Source organism: Ctenopharyngodon idella, chromosome 1 (assembly GCF_019924925.1).
Source record: "Ctenopharyngodon idella isolate HZGC_01 chromosome 1, HZGC01, whole genome shotgun sequence".
Taxonomy (NCBI): Eukaryota; Metazoa; Chordata; class Actinopteri; order Cypriniformes; family Xenocyprididae; genus Ctenopharyngodon; species Ctenopharyngodon idella.
Window position 1 is genome coordinate 9470043 of NC_067220.1, and position 17464 is coordinate 9487506.

Here is a 17464-nt window from a genome sequence, read left to right on the forward strand (position 1 = left end):
CAAGTGACAGATGCATTTGCCCCAAAGTATTGTAGAGTTTAATTGGAAAATTTGTGTTGTTTTCTCCTAACTTTGTACAAATTGAATGGTTAAAGGTCTGAGATGCTATCAAACGTTTTTTACATTGTCATCCACCCATTAAGAACCATTGGCATAAAATAATTGGACTTTTCTTTTTTTTCACCATTGTTTTTTCATCATTATTTCATTTACTTATTTACTTGTACCATGTACTATTCGTGTTACTGGCCATAATATTGCAATGTTCTCGATTTATTTTTTTATTTTTTTTATTTACAGCGTAATTGGTACCACATTGAAGGCACACAAACATATAAATGTTAAATTATGTACAAATATACAGAATAAATAACTATCATCCACACTTGTACAAAATAAAGCTATGGTGCTCTTCCATACAGTAAAACATTTCAAGGCTCAACACAATAATTTGTGTGCATAATTTCTCTATACATATACATATATAGATATATATTTTCTTTTTCTTCTCCAGCCACATAATGAAGATAAAACACCCTGCATAATTGTCATGCTGAAAGAAAATATTCAGATATGATTTGCGTCGAAAGGAACTTTAAACAACATTATTTTACAAACCAGAAGCTACACTACTCGGTTTTCCTATGGGAAAAAATGGCATAGACTGTGCGGCCCGACAACGTGATTGTCATCAACCACCTTTAAATGGTATTTTAAGTAGTGCAATTATTTTCTTTTCATTTTCACCAAGGATACCCAGCAGAGTTTTTGTCCATATCAGAAGCAGTGGTGGTAATGAGCAAGTGGGTCTGGATAACATAATTTCTGAACAAACTCTCCAGGCGTGTTGACAATTCCAGGTGAGACGCCAATTTCAGGCATGATAAATGAGCCCAGTCATAAAGTCTAACCTCAGGGTCAAAACAATAGCCACTTGGCAAGCTATTTGCTGTTGATGACGCCTTATTTATTAATAAATGCAATTTTCAGACATCTTGAGATCTAAGTACCACCATTATTTAATATTTAATGAACAAAAACTGTGTTGGGCATGTTTAATTCAAAGCTTAGCAAATCAGGGAATGTTTTAACTAACCATAAATGTTCTGTCTGACAGAAAAAAAAAAAGAAGGAAAACATGTTTTCTTCCATTGCTACAAATAAACAGAGCTTAAAGATCTGTCACATACATAATAAGAGATACACAGATAGAAATGTGAAGTGACTCTATGCTAGTCTCCCCTACCATGTAGCAAACATAAAGAGAATACATTAACCACAATGCAAAACAAATGTTCTGGTATCAAAGCCAATCTTGTCCAAAGATGTAACTCTGTGACTCTTTCTGTGTGATTGAAATTGTGTTAGAATGTATAATCCATCATCTGTAATGTCCAATAGCATGCTAACGCTAAAGGTCCACCTGAAATTAGGCATTGTGTCAGCGTCAAATGATTGTATCATAAGAATTGCCTCTACTCTGACATTGTTGTATTATATCTCTCGGGCTAAATCAGAACTTAGAATGGACTGTCAAGGCACTTGAAGTATCATTTGTCAAATCAAAGTATGTGTACTTATCTCAGTTGAAAGTCGATTGATGCTCTAAGACTTCTAAATAGTCTGGTTCGGCATGTAAGTTGGCTTTGAGCTCAAAGTACTCATTTTTAGTCTGTTCCACCATGACCTTCCTCGGCCTCGTATAAACGAGAGTCTCCATTAGTTTCAACTCTTTGTGGTGGTTGGGGACTTGCATGTTGTCCACAGCTGGTTGTAGCTGTGATATGTTTTTCCTGAGATATTCGGTGAGGCTGAGCTGTTGGCGCTCCCGTTCCCTTTCTAAGATGTTCTTGTACAAGGAGTTCGCATCTCCCAAACTCACAAACTCAGCAGGGTAGTCGGTGACGGCCCTGAACTTCACGTTAGGGAGGGATTCGTTGTCCTTTTCAAGGATGCTATGGCAGATATGCTTAGGTTTATCGCTGTCGTAGTCATCTAACTCGTATTCTTTGTGCTGAGAGCAGTAACTAGGGTTCCTGCAGACCTGAACGATGGGGCTACGGGAAGGTTCGTCGTACATGCTAGGTCCTTGCCTTTCAGTTACGTGGTGGGTGGTTTTCTGGCCATACATGCTGTAGTGCAGGTGGATGGGACTGCTCTCGCGAGGTTGCTCCTCGGCCTGTTTCTTTTTGGCCTGTCTCCGGCGACGGTGTAGCATAAACACGACAATCCCGGCAGAACAGAAAATGATGGTCAGTAAAAGGATGAGAAGGCAGAGGATGAGCACCGATAGTGGCACCGCATCTGTCAGGGACCGGAACAAGCTGCTGGTGCCGCCTTCCGGTGCAGTCGTGACTGGGATACCACCCTCTGTGGACTCATAGGTTACCAAGCCAGGGCAGAGAGCATCATGCTTCAGGTTTCTAACATCAGCAGTAGACAGTTTTTGAGGAGTGTGGCATAAGATGGCGCCCACCACGATGTCTTTGCTAAGCTTTTCCACCCACTGTTTGAGGCTGACCAAATCACAAGTGCAGTCCCAAGGATTGTCCTCAAAATAAATTTGCTCCAAATAATTGAGCTGGTCCAACACATTACTCACTGGTAAGTGCATCAAGACATTTTTACTTAGGTTCAATTGCACCAATGGCACATTACGAAATATTTGTGCAGGGAGAGTGTTGAGTCGATTGTTATTTAGGAACAGGAGCTTTAGATTTGTCAAAGGGTTGAACGATCCAGCCTCGATCTCTTTGATGACATTATGCTCCAAGTACAAATATTCCAGGTTGTGAAGGCCAAGAAACATTGTTGCAGAGACTTTCCCTATCCTGTTTTCATTCAGGTACAGCTTTTTCAGATTGCTCAAACTCAGAAAAGTTTCATTGTCGATGTAGTCTATTTGGTTGTTTGCCAAATTGAGCAATTCCAAACTGTCGTACGTCACAAAGTCATATTTGAAAAGTCTTTGTATCATATTTCCTGTCAAAACCAGCATAGTTGGGCTTCGTTCAAGAATGCCCAGATCAGATATCCTTTGAATGCCTTTGTCCTCACATTGCATTAAAAAACCCATTTTGTCACAAGAGCACATTGACACGCAAAATGTCCCTAGGCCGTTTGCAGGTGTTGGTATCTTTGCATCATCTTTGGCATTCGGTATCTGAACAACCTTAGTGGATGGGGTGACAACCATGTCTAGAGATTTCGATGGCTCTTCGAGGTTGATGTCAATATGAGAGGGGCAAAGTAAATCCCTTTTGACCCTAGCCAAACTGGTGCCCCTAAGATCTTCAGGCCAGTTGCAAACCACCTCGCCAATGGATGACTGTGCTCGCATGTTCTCAATCCAGACCCTTAAATGTAAGATTTCGCAATTACACACCCAGTCATTGTCCTCCAACAGGAGCTCCATGATACGACCAATATGCTCCAGGAAACCCACGTACGGCAGTGTCTGCAGCTTGTTCCCACGCAGATCCAAATGTGTCAGAGGCACGAAGCGGAAAATGTTGCTCGGAAGGAACTCGATGGAGTTGTCATTGAGGATCAGAACTTTAAGACGGACAAGCTTGCTGAAGGCCCCAGGCTCCACGACCCGGATGAAGTTGGTGTCAGCCTGAAGGTATTCCAAATTTACCAAGCCTTGAAATGTGTCCTCCTTCAGCATGACAAGGAAATTGCTGTTTATGTGCAACTTCCTCAGGGATCCCAGCGCACTGAACATGCCAGGTTCAAGCTCCTGTATGCTGTTGGCACCAAGATGTAAAGTGATGGCGTTCTTGAAAGCATCTATATCCTCTGCAAGTAACTCCACTAGGTCATTTTTGTATAAATTTAGATGAAAAGGTTTATCTGATGGTACTTCAACATCTGACATTTTACTTATGTTTCTTTCCTCACAGTTGATGTACAACTGTCCATCTTTCTCCTCACAGGTGCACAAAGATTTGCAAGCTCCATCGTACAGCACCTTGGGCTCAGTATCTTCAAGACTAGCACCAGCAAAGAAGGAGCAAACGAAAATAATCCTGGCCAGCATTTCCCCCCCTTCTGTGAATCTAAAAAGACAACACAGGGGAGAGAAGGAAAGGTAATTACTAAGTGCAGTTAGCAAACTCATAAAATAGCTATGTGTAGAACACTGAATTATAGGAATTTTTTGCAAGGAGTTCACAGTGCTGAATCTAATGAACTAATCAGGATATAATTTGGGAGAAAAAAAAAAAAACAAAACCTTCTAATCTGTGCATAAATATAGATATTCAGAAAGTTGCAAAGTTATTAAAGCTATTAAAAGCATTGCATTTTCTTATTGCATACAAGCAGCGAGTGGAACACTTTATAACTAGCACAGTAATAGTCCTAAATGAATAATTTGGTTGCATCATTGATGGTGATGATAATAGTGGTGATTATATCACATTAGGGAAATAATTAAGTATTTGAAATTACTGGGATAATTAAATTCTAATCAAGAAACAGACTTATGCTTATATGCCTCATAATTTGTAAATCAAACAACTGAACAAATGATTTCACCATTTTTTCCTAACAAAGGCAAATAATTTGTATGCATGCATAGCCTATATTTTACCATGACAAACTGAATGATGCTTAATTTACAGCAGCAGACACCCTGTGAGACTTTTCTTTGCATAATTAGACTGGTTTTCCTGACCCTGTTACCTCTAACATCTGGATGAGTGTGCTTTAAGATGTGTCCTATAATCTTCTCATTATGCCAACAAACCTCAGAATTCATCTGAATGAAACAGAAGTGCGTTGTCCGTAAACAATGCATAAGTCAGGGATCTCAGTGTGAGCATTCTTGCAAGAACAGGTTCTTCCACAGTAATGCTGTAGATCTATATTTTTTGTCTTATTTGTATAGGTTAGGAGCCAAGAATTGGTTCTTATTCAGTTATTATTCAGACTCCTCGGCGAATAACCCTTATAATTGGGTTCTTTTATTTATTACTGAACTTATCTCATGACTAGAAAAAAATAATGCAGTTCTTTTTCACAATTTTTCTAAATTCTAAGAAATCATTGTCCAAAGGGATTTCAGGAGAAATATCTGACTGATGAAGACGATGTCTTCAAGTCTACAATCAAAAGTAAGAGATCTCAAACATTCTCATAAAATTTAAGACCAAATGATCTGATCTGCTATCCACATTCATTTTATAGCTCTAAATTCTATATACTATATGTCAACAGTTGTTTATTTTTATCTTTTATGAGACCCGTCTAGGACAAAGTTGATATTTAAATGAAAAATAATCCCGGGAGATATGAAATAACAACCACTTCCTCGTACATTTCCATTAAAGGAAAATAACCACACACTATTCTTTGTTATAATGTCATTTAAAGCGACATAACACAGTTCTATGCAAATTGACTGAAACATAAAACACCCAGAGTCCCAGTGAATCTTCGAGGAATGAAAGGCTTCCCAATTGTATTGACATGAAATCAAACATTGAGTGGTCCGGCATGCCACATGACACCGACACAGGCTGCGTGCGCTGACAGCTCTGAGCAAACACAGCGTGTGAAAACAACAAAGATGGTTTTCGTCGACTCTCTTGAGGATGTAGGTAGAACGGCAGTAGAGGGGGGCGGGGGCATAAATAAAATTAGATTAAAAGATTACAAAAACTGCGGAGAAAATGAATGCTTGCATGTCATGCTAGATGACAGGACAAAGAAGAAAAAAAAAAAGGCCCATTCCTATTTTTAGCAAGCAGTGTGTGGTTGACAGTGAGGAGAGAATTTGTGGTCCATTAAAAGCCAGTGAAGCCTACATATTGCGCTCTCATGCATTTAAGCAGGGCCTAATATCCATCTACTTAACTATCTATCTATATACACGCATACGCACATATAGCTCAACCCGTGAATCCTCGTCCCTCAGGTCTCCGCCCACCCTGCCTGTCTAACCCGCTCCACACATCCTTGGAGGGGAATATGGGAACATCTGTCCTGAAACAGCAAATTTTCCTGTCTTTCTCTCGCACGGTTACCCAAAGCACAGGCCATCCCATAGGAAAGAGATGTCACGAATGAGATCTTTTTGATCTCTCAATTGTTTCTCCTCCTAAATAGTGAGGAGATTATATGTAGAACAACTGGAGATCTTTGCTTAAGACTTTTTCTATACTAAGAAATAGACCCTATGATCTCACATCCACTAGTTTTAGAAGAAATCTAAACAATGTCATGCTCTGATTGTCCAAAATGTCAAAGTCTGCTATGTCATTGCCCGGAGGTTACTCCTTCATATAGAAAATGAGAACGACTGTTGAGATACACTCTTTAAAATAAACGTTTTAAAAGGAGGTTTTCACAGTGATGCCATAGAATAACCATTTTGGGTTTCATTAAACAGTTCTCAAAATAACCTTTTTTCCCTTAATGTGAAGAACATTTTAATAATCCAAGAACCTTTTTTTTCCACTATAAAGCACTTTTTGTGCAATGGAAATGTTCCATGGTTCTTTAACGGAAAAATATATGCCAAGAGCCGTTGTTTTTAAGAGTGTACAAAAGGGTTATAGAGTTGTAAAATGGTGAGGATAGTACTATAATGTAATGTTTGATTTTATAATGTATATAATATAATGTTTGATTTTATATCAACCTCTAACTCTATATCAAATCTCTAACTTGTATTTGCAGACTTATGTTGTCAAACCCAAACACAGTTTGAGAAATCTCTCTTTTGAAAATCTAGAGTAGATACATTTGGATATTAATTTGGTTCTTTTTACCAGTAGAAAAATAAATAACCTAAAAAAAGCAGGGAACCTTGGCAAATATCTCCATTTGCTTTCCATTTAATCTCTTTGCTGTATTGGAGAAACAATTAAGATATTACAGTGATCTCCTTTGGGATTTTCTCTCACATGGCCACCTTAAGTGCTCGAAATTTTGAAGACCAAAAAAGTGCATCCATCCATCCATCCATCCATCCATAAAGTGAAAAGTGAAGGCCAAGTATGGTAACCCATACTCGGAATTTGTCAGAGTGCATTTAACCCATCTAAGTTAGTGCACACACATTAGGAGCAGAGTAGTGAGTAGTGAACACACACACACACACACACACACACACCTTGGGAGCGATTGGGGGTTAGGTGCCTTGCTTAAGGGCATCTCAGTAATTTCCTGCTGGTGCTGGTACTGGGTTACCAGTCAGACTCACTAACCATTAGGCTATGACTGCCCCCTATAATGCATATGTAATGTAATGCATATGGCTCCAGGGAGTTAATAAAGACCTTCTGAAGCAAAGCGATGAGTTTTTGTAAGAAAAAATATCCATATTTAAAACTTTATAAACTATAATAACTGGCCTCCGGCAATGGCCGTACATGAGTCTAGTTCTGGCGGAATAGTGTCCTCTAACCTTACTTTTATGATGGATAGATGTACTTTTTTGGGCTTCAAAATCTCGAGCAACCATTATAAAGCTTGGAAGAGCCAGGATGTTTTTTTAATATAACTCCAATTGTGTTCATCTGAGAGAAGATATCATCCACACCTAGGATGGCTTGAGGGTGAGTAAATCATGGGATATTTTTTTCATTTTTGGGTGAACTATCTCTTTAAGGTATTATAACCAAGGATGTCTAAGAGAAACAACTGACCCAGTGAGAATGGAAGAGATAAATAGACATACTGTATCTACACCACATCATGCCATTTCATAGGATTTTTGTACAAATATGTATGTATATATATATATATATATATGCAAAGTTGCCAGTTCCACTGAACATTAGACCAGAATGCAAAAGAATCCGGATGGAATCTGAAGAATCCATCACAGCAGTGCATTGGTGAATGTTTGATGACATACCACGTTATATGAACCGTGAAATGTTCAAATAAATTAAAGCAAAGAAAAAATAACCCTTAAGGCTATTTTATATGACTCTAGTGAACTTGTTTGTGGCTGAGCACTTCATATATCCATAACAGAAGAAATATATTGCGTGCTTCTCGCTTCCACTATCTTATCTTGGCATCACAATTCAGTGTCTTTTGTTTTGAGGCAATACATTTTTTTTGTATAGCCCTATATGTGCTTTTTACCTGCAATGCTGAATTCCAATTGCTTGCAAGCCTACAGCAACACAAGCAAGCTGCCCAGTAGAACAAATCTAGACAGAGCTAGTTTGCAACTAACTGCAAAATGCAAAGTAAAAGTGTTTAGGTCTTTTTTTAATTATTTTATTATTTGGAGCTCATTTGCATCTTTGTAGAAACTCATGACGCTAACCTTTTTGAAAGGGAAATTATATTTGATCCAGTCCCAGGAGAAATATTGTTTATAGACAGCATGCATTGTTTTGCTTGAGCAGGTTGAGAGAATGGCTGCTGGCTTGGACACCATTCTAAGGGATGGTCATTCATTATTTATCTGATCAGTAATGAAACACCACCAGAACAAGGTTGGCCAATGAAGCATGGCAATCAATGGCTGTGGTCCTGTCACACAGGAGCAAATCAACTGCTTAAACCAACCACAAAGCCATCTCATCATTTGCATAATCTGCTTACCATATGCTATTTAAAGGACAGGTACAACTTTAATTTTCCCTGTCTTTCAAAAGTATTGTCTTATCTTTTATGTCTGCTGTGGAATTGGTGTCAAACCAACTGAGTCCTCAAGCTTGAACATGACAATCGTGACATTTTTACGAGACAATATGGTTGGGGTTGCAACCTCATTCCAGGTAAAATAATTTAGGTCTAGTAAGCTTCCATTATACAGGTATGTTAAAAATCAGGACACCATTTAATATCCACACCCAAGGTACAACATAATGACTTTTAAAAGGTGACTATCATTTTCATCTAAACTAATAAAACATTTGATCCTGGGGTCAAAGTTTATATGCATAAATTAAAAATGGCTCTGTTTCAAATCCTGTTTTGCTGTATACTACCAACTGATATGATAACAAAATCATTCTATATTTGTTGGTGTTTAATTTATAAATGTAATTTCTGTCATCTTTGAATTTTTAGAAGTCGGATCGAAGTGATTTCTTTGATTGCTTTCTCTGCGATACATGCAATGCTGCATTAGAATTTGGTTAAAACAAGTTATTTACATTCTTACAAATAAAGTTTTCATAAGGGGGTTTTCATAGGGGCCTTTGCATTTTCATAGTTCCTATAACTATTGGCGGAAGTACCCATTTTTTGCCGTGTTCGCACTGCAGGAACTGGGAATGATTTAAGTTATAAGAATGCCTGTTAGGGGGACTAAATTAGCTCCCACTTCAGAGTAGGGTCTAACCCAGCAAAATAGGAACCAGTGTTTGGGAATGTTACTTTTAAAAGTAATGCATTACAATATTGCGTTACTCCCTAAAAAAAAAAAAAAAAAAAAAAAAAAAAAAACTAGTTGCATTACTTATGGAACGTAATGTGTTATGTTACTTTTGCGTTACTCGTCTGGGCTGGGCTGTTTTTTTTTTTTTTTTTTTTTATAACAACAAAAATGTTCTATTTTTGGCAAATGTAAAGGCCCTTCCACACCTAATGCAAAATGAATAAGCCTCAGGTTGAAGGAAATGCAAATGCAGTCAAAAAATGGAAAACAAAGTAACTTTGGTACTTATTTGTAAATTTAAAAGTACTGCATTACTGTACTAGTTACTTGAAAAAAGTAATCTGATTACGTAACTTGCATTACTTGTAATGCATTACCCCCGACACTGATAGGAACTACCAATGACGTAAGTGTACGTTAATTGGACGAACACATGCCATACGAAACACCGACACCCACCATTTAAAAAAAAAAGCTGTGTAAACACACAGTTTATAGGTAAACAGTGATAAGACATAAATATACAGAAAGCTAATGTTAACGGCATTTAACTGTCACCTTTGTCTGTGGCGTTGTGTTCGTTTCTCAGCCTTGATGATATGTAGCACTGCAAGCTGTCGTAGGAGATTTCACCTCTTAGCCCTCCTTTTTGCTCTTTCAATTGCATAACTTACAGTATACGTCTACATTCCATCTCTGCTATCACGAAACCCACGATACACAACAAAATCACAGCTACAATCACAGCGTCTTTTTAAAAGTCTAAAGAACCTGTTTCCACTATAAAGATCCTTATGTGCAATGAAAAAGTTCTATGGATGTTAAAGGTTCTTCATGTAACCATATATACCTAAAGAACCTTTATATTTAAGAGTAAAGAAGACAACAAAATGTTGCTGCCTATACATTTTGGAACAGCCTTAGTGTTGTGAGTGTGCCTATAATGCCCATGTAGGTTTTGGAACCAATAGATCATTACATTTGTCATTTATCATATATGATATGAATGAATTTATCACAGCTAGGAGGGGAGGAAGTGTTGCATGCTTTCTTCCAAATGTGTTGCTAAACAAATGTGCCATAATTATTTCAAAGGAATTAGCAGTTAGATCTACCGGATGGAACCAAATATGCTCACAGAATCAAACATCTGCATATAACAGATGTACCTCTCCCTGCAAATCAACATCACAACAGGAAGTTGTTCTCACTTTTTCTGCTCTCCATTTGATTTTCCCCTTCACTGCAGTTTATTCTAATAGACCACGCTTCTGTGATCCCATTTTATTGGTACATGCTACAGTAAATCAAGCATCAATGTTGCTCATATTCAGGGTTAGTGATTTGAACAAACCCCTAACCCAAAGTATTAAACTTTTGTTGCAAAACTCATGCCACTTGTGCAATGGACATAAATTGTACCTTAAGTTGTTGTAAAATACTAAAATTGAGAAGGGTACTATTGCTTTTTGAAGTGATTAATTGATTTTGTCTGACACCCCCCCATCCCCAATCACCCTAGCGTTTTGCATTGGCAAGCACCATTCATATTTTCTCAAGAAAATGGGGGGGGGGGAAGTCTAATATGGTGTTAGCTTACATGTATACAAGAAAAAGATGTATATGTATAAATATTGAATGGTTGTTCAAAACTTTATATAATTTCTTTGGTCACCGACGCAAATGAAGTGGAAGAATGACAGCAGTGGGTCTGACACAGAGCTGACATCTTAAAATTATATAGTGCTGCATTTCTAGATGAATCATATGAGTGTTCACGTCGTTCAGCTCTGTGAATTTAGTTTTGCCTGAAGCTTATGAAAAAGACCGTAGCTAATGAGACAAACGCAGAAGATATTACAGCGATGTAATCGTTTAATAAAATAGCCATCACTTTTAACAGCTTTTCAAATGTTTTCCTTTTATTGCACTTAAAGCTAGATTTAGTCGGTAACATTTTACAATAAGTTCCCATTAGATAACATTAATGAATGCATTGATTAACTTTAACTAACAATGTGCAATACATGTGTTACTATTTTCTTAATCTTTGTTAACGTTAGTTGATAAAAAAAAAAAAAAAAATACAACTGTTCATTGTTTGTTCTAGAGATGCACAGATGTATTGGCCAAAAATCGGTATTGGCCAATAAAAGGCAGATTTTTTAAAAACAGCCCATGATCAGGGCCGATTATATCCTGTCAATCAAAAAGGGGTGGAAAAGTGTTTTCAGAACTGCAACTCATGCTGTGTGTGAAGTAAGTCTCTCTTGTGTTGAATTCAGGGAAATGAATGTCACAATAACGCATTAACAGTTACAAAAATAGTTAAAGAAGGCTCTATTTGACCGAATCACCCGTAGTTTAAGCCAGGGTTGCCAGGTCTGCGGTTTTTCGCTACGCCAGATATTATTTGTAGCATGCTTTGTCACTTCTGATGAGAAACAAAGTGTCAGCTTTCAAAATCTGTCCATTTTTACCACGTTTTGATGCTCTTAAATGTGACATGACAGATCACTGTAGTGCCTCAGTACAAGCGGCAGCGCGGAGCATGAGTCTTTCCTTCCACTTTAATTACAGCATGAACAAAATATGCATGAACATCAGAAGGTATGTTGACAGATATGAATCATGTCTTGTAATCGCTCAATCTGTGTTTCAACTGCAGAAAGAAGTCAATAAAACTACCTTGTGTGCAACCGAGTCGCATACAAACATTTCAGTTTTTATTTGAGTGTAATTATATCTGAAAATAAATAGCAGTTGAATATAATAGTTTGGGCTCTGTTGTTAATTTTAACCTCAAATATTATAGTAATGTACTAAATGTGAGGGTTCCCTGTATAGTTTGCAGCATTATTTTGGAGAGTGTTTTTTTTTTTTTTTTCCCTTAAAAAAAAAATCAAATCGACATTGGCAGGGAAATTTATTATCGGTGCATCTATAGTTTGTTCATGTTAGTGCTCTTCCCTAGTGTTTTCTCAAGAAAAAAAAAGGCCAAGAAAAAAAAGTATTTCAGTGTTGCCCAGCCTCAATAAATCTAACTCCTCTAACTGCACAATGTGAATCCTCTAGACAATCACATGTATTTACAAGGGCAACCATTAGCTCAATGCAGGGAAAGAAGATCGATGATTTAATTTTCTCAGTGTTGTTTTCATCAACAGACACTGTCTTAAAAAAAGAGCAAACAGCCTTTGATATTACAGGTGCATTTCTTCCCAACAAAGTTGAGGATAGTTGTTACTAGCATGGCAAGCATCACTTTTACTGTTGCTCATGGTTTAGGGGTTTGTTTAAACTTTAAAGGGGACCAATTATGCCTCTTTTTTACAAGATGTAATATGTCTCAGGTGTCCCCAGAATGTGTCTATGAAGTTTCAGCTCAAAATACCACAAAGATTATTTAATGTACCATGTGAAATGCCCATATTTGAGTGGAAGGAAAAACATGCTGTTTTCATGCATGTATCTTTAAATGCAAATGAGCTGCTGCTCCCCACCCCACTTTCCAGAAGAGGGCTTGCTCTGAGACACTGCTTATGATTTATGGGGATTAAAAAAAAGAAGAGGGTAGATTTTTACCATTATATGGTGGTTGTGTACACATTTATGTTCAAACACCATGTAAAAGTGAATTTTGCATAATCGGTCCCCTTTAAGTACTAAAATTTGGCATATAACTCATCCAACATCATTTTTGTTACAGACACAAAAGACTCCAGTTGTGTGCCACTACTTTCCAGAGCAATTAGACTTATGCTTTTCACCAGGCGGTCAATAAAACAGGCAAGAAATAAATAAAAATCCCCTGACTGACATTGAAGGAAGCACCTGAGCCATTTCTAGAGTGGAATCTTTTAACTTGGGCTAGTAAGAAACCACCTAGCAACCATACAACAATGCACTTAAAATTATTCCAAACTCGTTAGCAACCAAAGCAATGTCCCTGCAACCACCTTCAGAACTTTGAAGCATCTGAAACCATCTGAAGCATCTGACAAGCACCACTGAAAAATCTTTTTCTCATTACAGTGAAATCCTAATTTTAACCAAGTATGTAATTTTAATCAAGTGCTGTCGCAATACTTTGTGAAATGCACACATAATTTTGCCAATTTGAATAAGATCTAGCCAGGTATCAAGATCCAATGCTCTTGTTTTGACGCACTGGTGATGTTTGTGTCAATGTCGAGCATGTAAGCACATAGCTCACCATAAAGGGAAGTAACCTACAACAGATTGTTGCAGGTTGCCATCCGCAGCCTGTCACTGGGGGGACCTTAACATCCAGCGCATGAGAATGAGGGATGGGGAGATGAAGAGAAAGAGTGTATACTGGGCTTGGGGCAAAGCGATGAGCGAATCAGTGATGCTCCATTTTACCCTGCACAAATCAGTGGGCTAGCGCAGATGGCCTCTTCATTGTGTCTGTGGCACTATGAAGGAAATGATGTGCTAGCCCCAGGGAGACACCACAACACCCACATATAAGAACAGAGGTGAAAAAAAAAGCCCACAGTCCTGTGAAGCTAATAAACTCACCCACTCGATATGGAGTGGCGTAGTGTATATAGCCTTCACTATTAGTAAAAGTACACCGTTTTACCTTCATGCTCTGTTGATTTTAACAGTGTTGTTTTTACATACACATGTAAAATCTCTCATTTTAGTCGCAATTATTTTTAATATGTACTTCTGACCATTAGATTGATATTATTGATGCTTTAAGGATTAGCTCACTTCAGAATTAAAATTCCCTGATAATTTACTCACGCCCATGCCATCTAAGATGTTTATGTCTTTCTTTCTTCAGTCAAAAAGAAATTAAGGTTTTTGAGGAAAACATTTCAGGATTTTTCTTCATATAGTCTTATCTAGCGAAACGATCGGTCATTTTTTTAAAGAAAAACAAAAATTATATACTTTTTAACCACAAATGCTCATCTTGCACTGCTCTGCGATGCGCCACGCATTACGTAATCACGTTGGAAAGGTCACACGTGACGTAGGCGAAAGTACCACAGTAGGGGGAAAAACTCAATAGTTTTTCTTCTCCAACTTCAAAATTGTCCGACACTGTTGTTTTACCTTTTTTCGTAAAGGCTGTTTGACTTAGTCTTTGCACGTTCGCTTTGTAGATACTTGATCGGACTTTCGTCTACGTCACGCGTGACTTTCCAACATGATTACATAATGCGTGCCGCATCGCAGAGCTAGTGCAAGACAAGCATTTGTGGTTAAAAAGTATATATATATATATATATATATATATATATATATTTTTTTTTTTAGAAAATGGCGATCGTTTCGTTAGATAAGACCCTTATTTTTCGTCTGGGATCATGTAGAGCCCTTTGAAGCTGCACTGAAACTGCAATTCGGACCTTCAACCCGTTGAACCCCAGTGAAGTCCACTATATGAAGAAAAATCTTGGAACGTTTTCCTCAAACACCTTAATTTCTTTTCGACTGAAGAAAGAAAGACATAAACATCTTAGATGGCATGGGTGTGAGTAAATTATCAGGAAATTTAAATTCTGAAGTGAACTAATCCTTTAACTCTCTGTTATATTGCAGATGTATAATTGTTATCTAAACTCTCAACATGGAACATTTCCATTGCACAAAAGTTTCTTTATATTGAAAAAGGTTCTTCAGATTATTTAAAAAAAAAAAAAAAAAAAAAATCTTTAGTGGTTCTATTGCATCACTTCAACTGCTTCTGTCTGAGGTAATCTGATGCATGCCAAAACATATTGTAACATTACAAATGCAATAAAACAAATCCTATTTGGCAGGTACTGTACAGTGTGTTGGAAAATGTCATCATGTGAAAATGCATTGCATCTGTTCATGTTAAATACTTGAGGTCTCCAAGAACCCAAACAGAAATGTGTATGTCATTAAGTTGAAATTTTGCTCATAGTCAGTGCTTTTTAGGCAAAAGTCATTCAATATCAGCCTGTTACCCAAATGTGTATGCACTGATCAGATGCTTTTATGAAAAGTGAATTACATTTAATCAGTTTGCATGAAGAATCAAACCCATGACTTTGGTGTCGCTAGTATAACTGCCACTAAACATGATACTGCAATGTTAAGTATGTTTATATATATATATATATATATATATATAATGTGGCTTTGAACTTATCTTGTATGTTGCATTAAAAAAATCAATAAATTTAGACACAAAACAATGTTTATCTTTAACAAACTCACGTGGTAATCATAAATACATTCAGACTAGTTTAAACCCCTCTAAGCATGATGATAGATGCAATGTGGACTCTGCATATCAATCTCTCTTGAGCATCTAGAGAGGGTGCTGTAAACTCTGCCTCTCGAGACATTAAATTAAGACTTTGCGTTGTCTGTGTGTGTAGGTATGTCTGGCAGAGTGCTTGTGTGTGTGTGTCTATGCCTTTGTGTAAATGTGACTTTGAAGGCGAGCATCTGTGCTGCAGACGGCTACATCACAATGAAGTCACCAGAGTTTCATTTACAGGGATTGAATTTGCAGGGAATGAATAAGTAAAATAAACCTTATAAGGTGTCCTTGAGATCAAAGGAGACGGTGTTACATTAGCACTGCCTATTGTACTTTTGAAATGCTTTCATATTAAAATAAAAATATACTGTAAGAGGAGGTGCATTAGAGACTATAACTGTTCAAAGGACAAACAAGTGCTCTTGCAATCTAGGCGTTGTGCCAACCTGTATATCTTTAACAAATGTTTATAATACTAAATCTATCGCATCTGATGTAATACTACCTAGCATTCATCCTGAACACTTTCAGTCCTATAGAAAAAGAGACACAGAAATGCATGAAATAATCATACTATGCTTGCTTTGACTTTGGATGTGCCATTAGTAAGCCACTCTTACCCAAATTACGCAGCGCAGGAGTCTTTGTAGCTCCACTTGGCCAAGTTATTTGTGCTTTGTGGATCAAACAAAACCACCCAGTTTTGCAGCACAAACAGGACGCCTGGACTTCTCAAAAGGCTTCCTTGGCACGGAAGAGCCCACCGCGCAAAAAGACGCATGGAACAAGTCCAGGTCCAACTTGCCCTCAGCTCTCCATCGCGCAATGATGATTTGTTTTATCATTTATATTCATGTGTCCAGTAGCGATTTTCAAATATTTTGCGACCGCATTTTTGGGACTTCACGTCTCAGTGTTCAGCTCACAGATAGTCCAGTGGTTGAGGATAAAAGTCCGCGATTAAAATTCAGCTGTCCGCGTCCCTTCGGAGAGCGCCTGACCCCCGCGGTTTCTTATAGAAGGTATGATGGAGGCACAGATTCTACAGCCTCTCGATCTGCCCAGTGAATGAGCTCGTGCTGTAGCTTCACTTCGCTAGAGCTCCTCCCTCCATATGGGGAGAATAGAGAGAGAGAAGACCTGAACGCATCCTTGCGCAGCGCGAGCAGGACTTCTGCAGGACTGTAAAGGTCTGACTAACCTCAGCCGTTAGTTATGTTACCTTGTGAATAATTGAGGGAAGTTTTCGCACTTTGTACTGCAGTGTACTGCACTCTATATGAGAGAAGTTTCACTCGACTGAAAGTTTGGTAAATATATATATATATATATATATATATATATATATATATATATATATATATATATATATATATATATACAATGACTTCAGCTAAACAGTATAACGTTTAGAAATAAAATTAAATAGTCTTGGTGACAAATATTGTAATTAGTAAATTGTATACATGTATAAAACACTGTTTAAAACATGTAAAACCTGACATTAATGAAAACTTATTACAGCCGATTAAATAAAAACTACTGTAGTAGACCTAATTAAAATCTGTACGTATGATAATTATATAAAAATCTCTAAAATGTTTTCAAATATTTTTTAGATGCTGTACAGCTTGTAAAAATATTGCTGTCACTGTTCACTGATGTAAATAAGGTAAAGCATTATATGAATAATTATTTTTATGTATATTTAGTAATATATTAGTAATTAATTTAAAGTATGTTCTAACCTTCCTCTTAATATGAACTTGTCAACAAGATGTGCAAACCAATATCATGGTGAAATGAGTTTAGTTTAGAAAGTTTAGTGAAAATGT

The 17464-nt window shown here is 37.3% G+C and overlaps 1 protein-coding gene across 1 annotated transcript; it reads right to left on the reverse strand.

Moving 5' to 3' along the window:
- Positions 1-252: 252 nt before the first annotated feature.
- Positions 253-16725, reverse strand: slitrk6 (SLIT and NTRK-like family, member 6). Its single transcript, XM_051894077.1, has 2 exons — positions 16250-16725; positions 253-4061 (listed from the first exon to the last, which is right to left on the reverse strand). The coding sequence occupies exon 2, from the start codon at positions 4040-4042 to the stop codon at positions 1583-1585; it is 2460 nt and encodes an 819-aa protein (XP_051750037.1). The 5' UTR covers positions 4043-4061; positions 16250-16725; the 3' UTR covers positions 253-1582.
- Between the last annotated feature and the right edge of the window lie 739 nt (positions 16726-17464).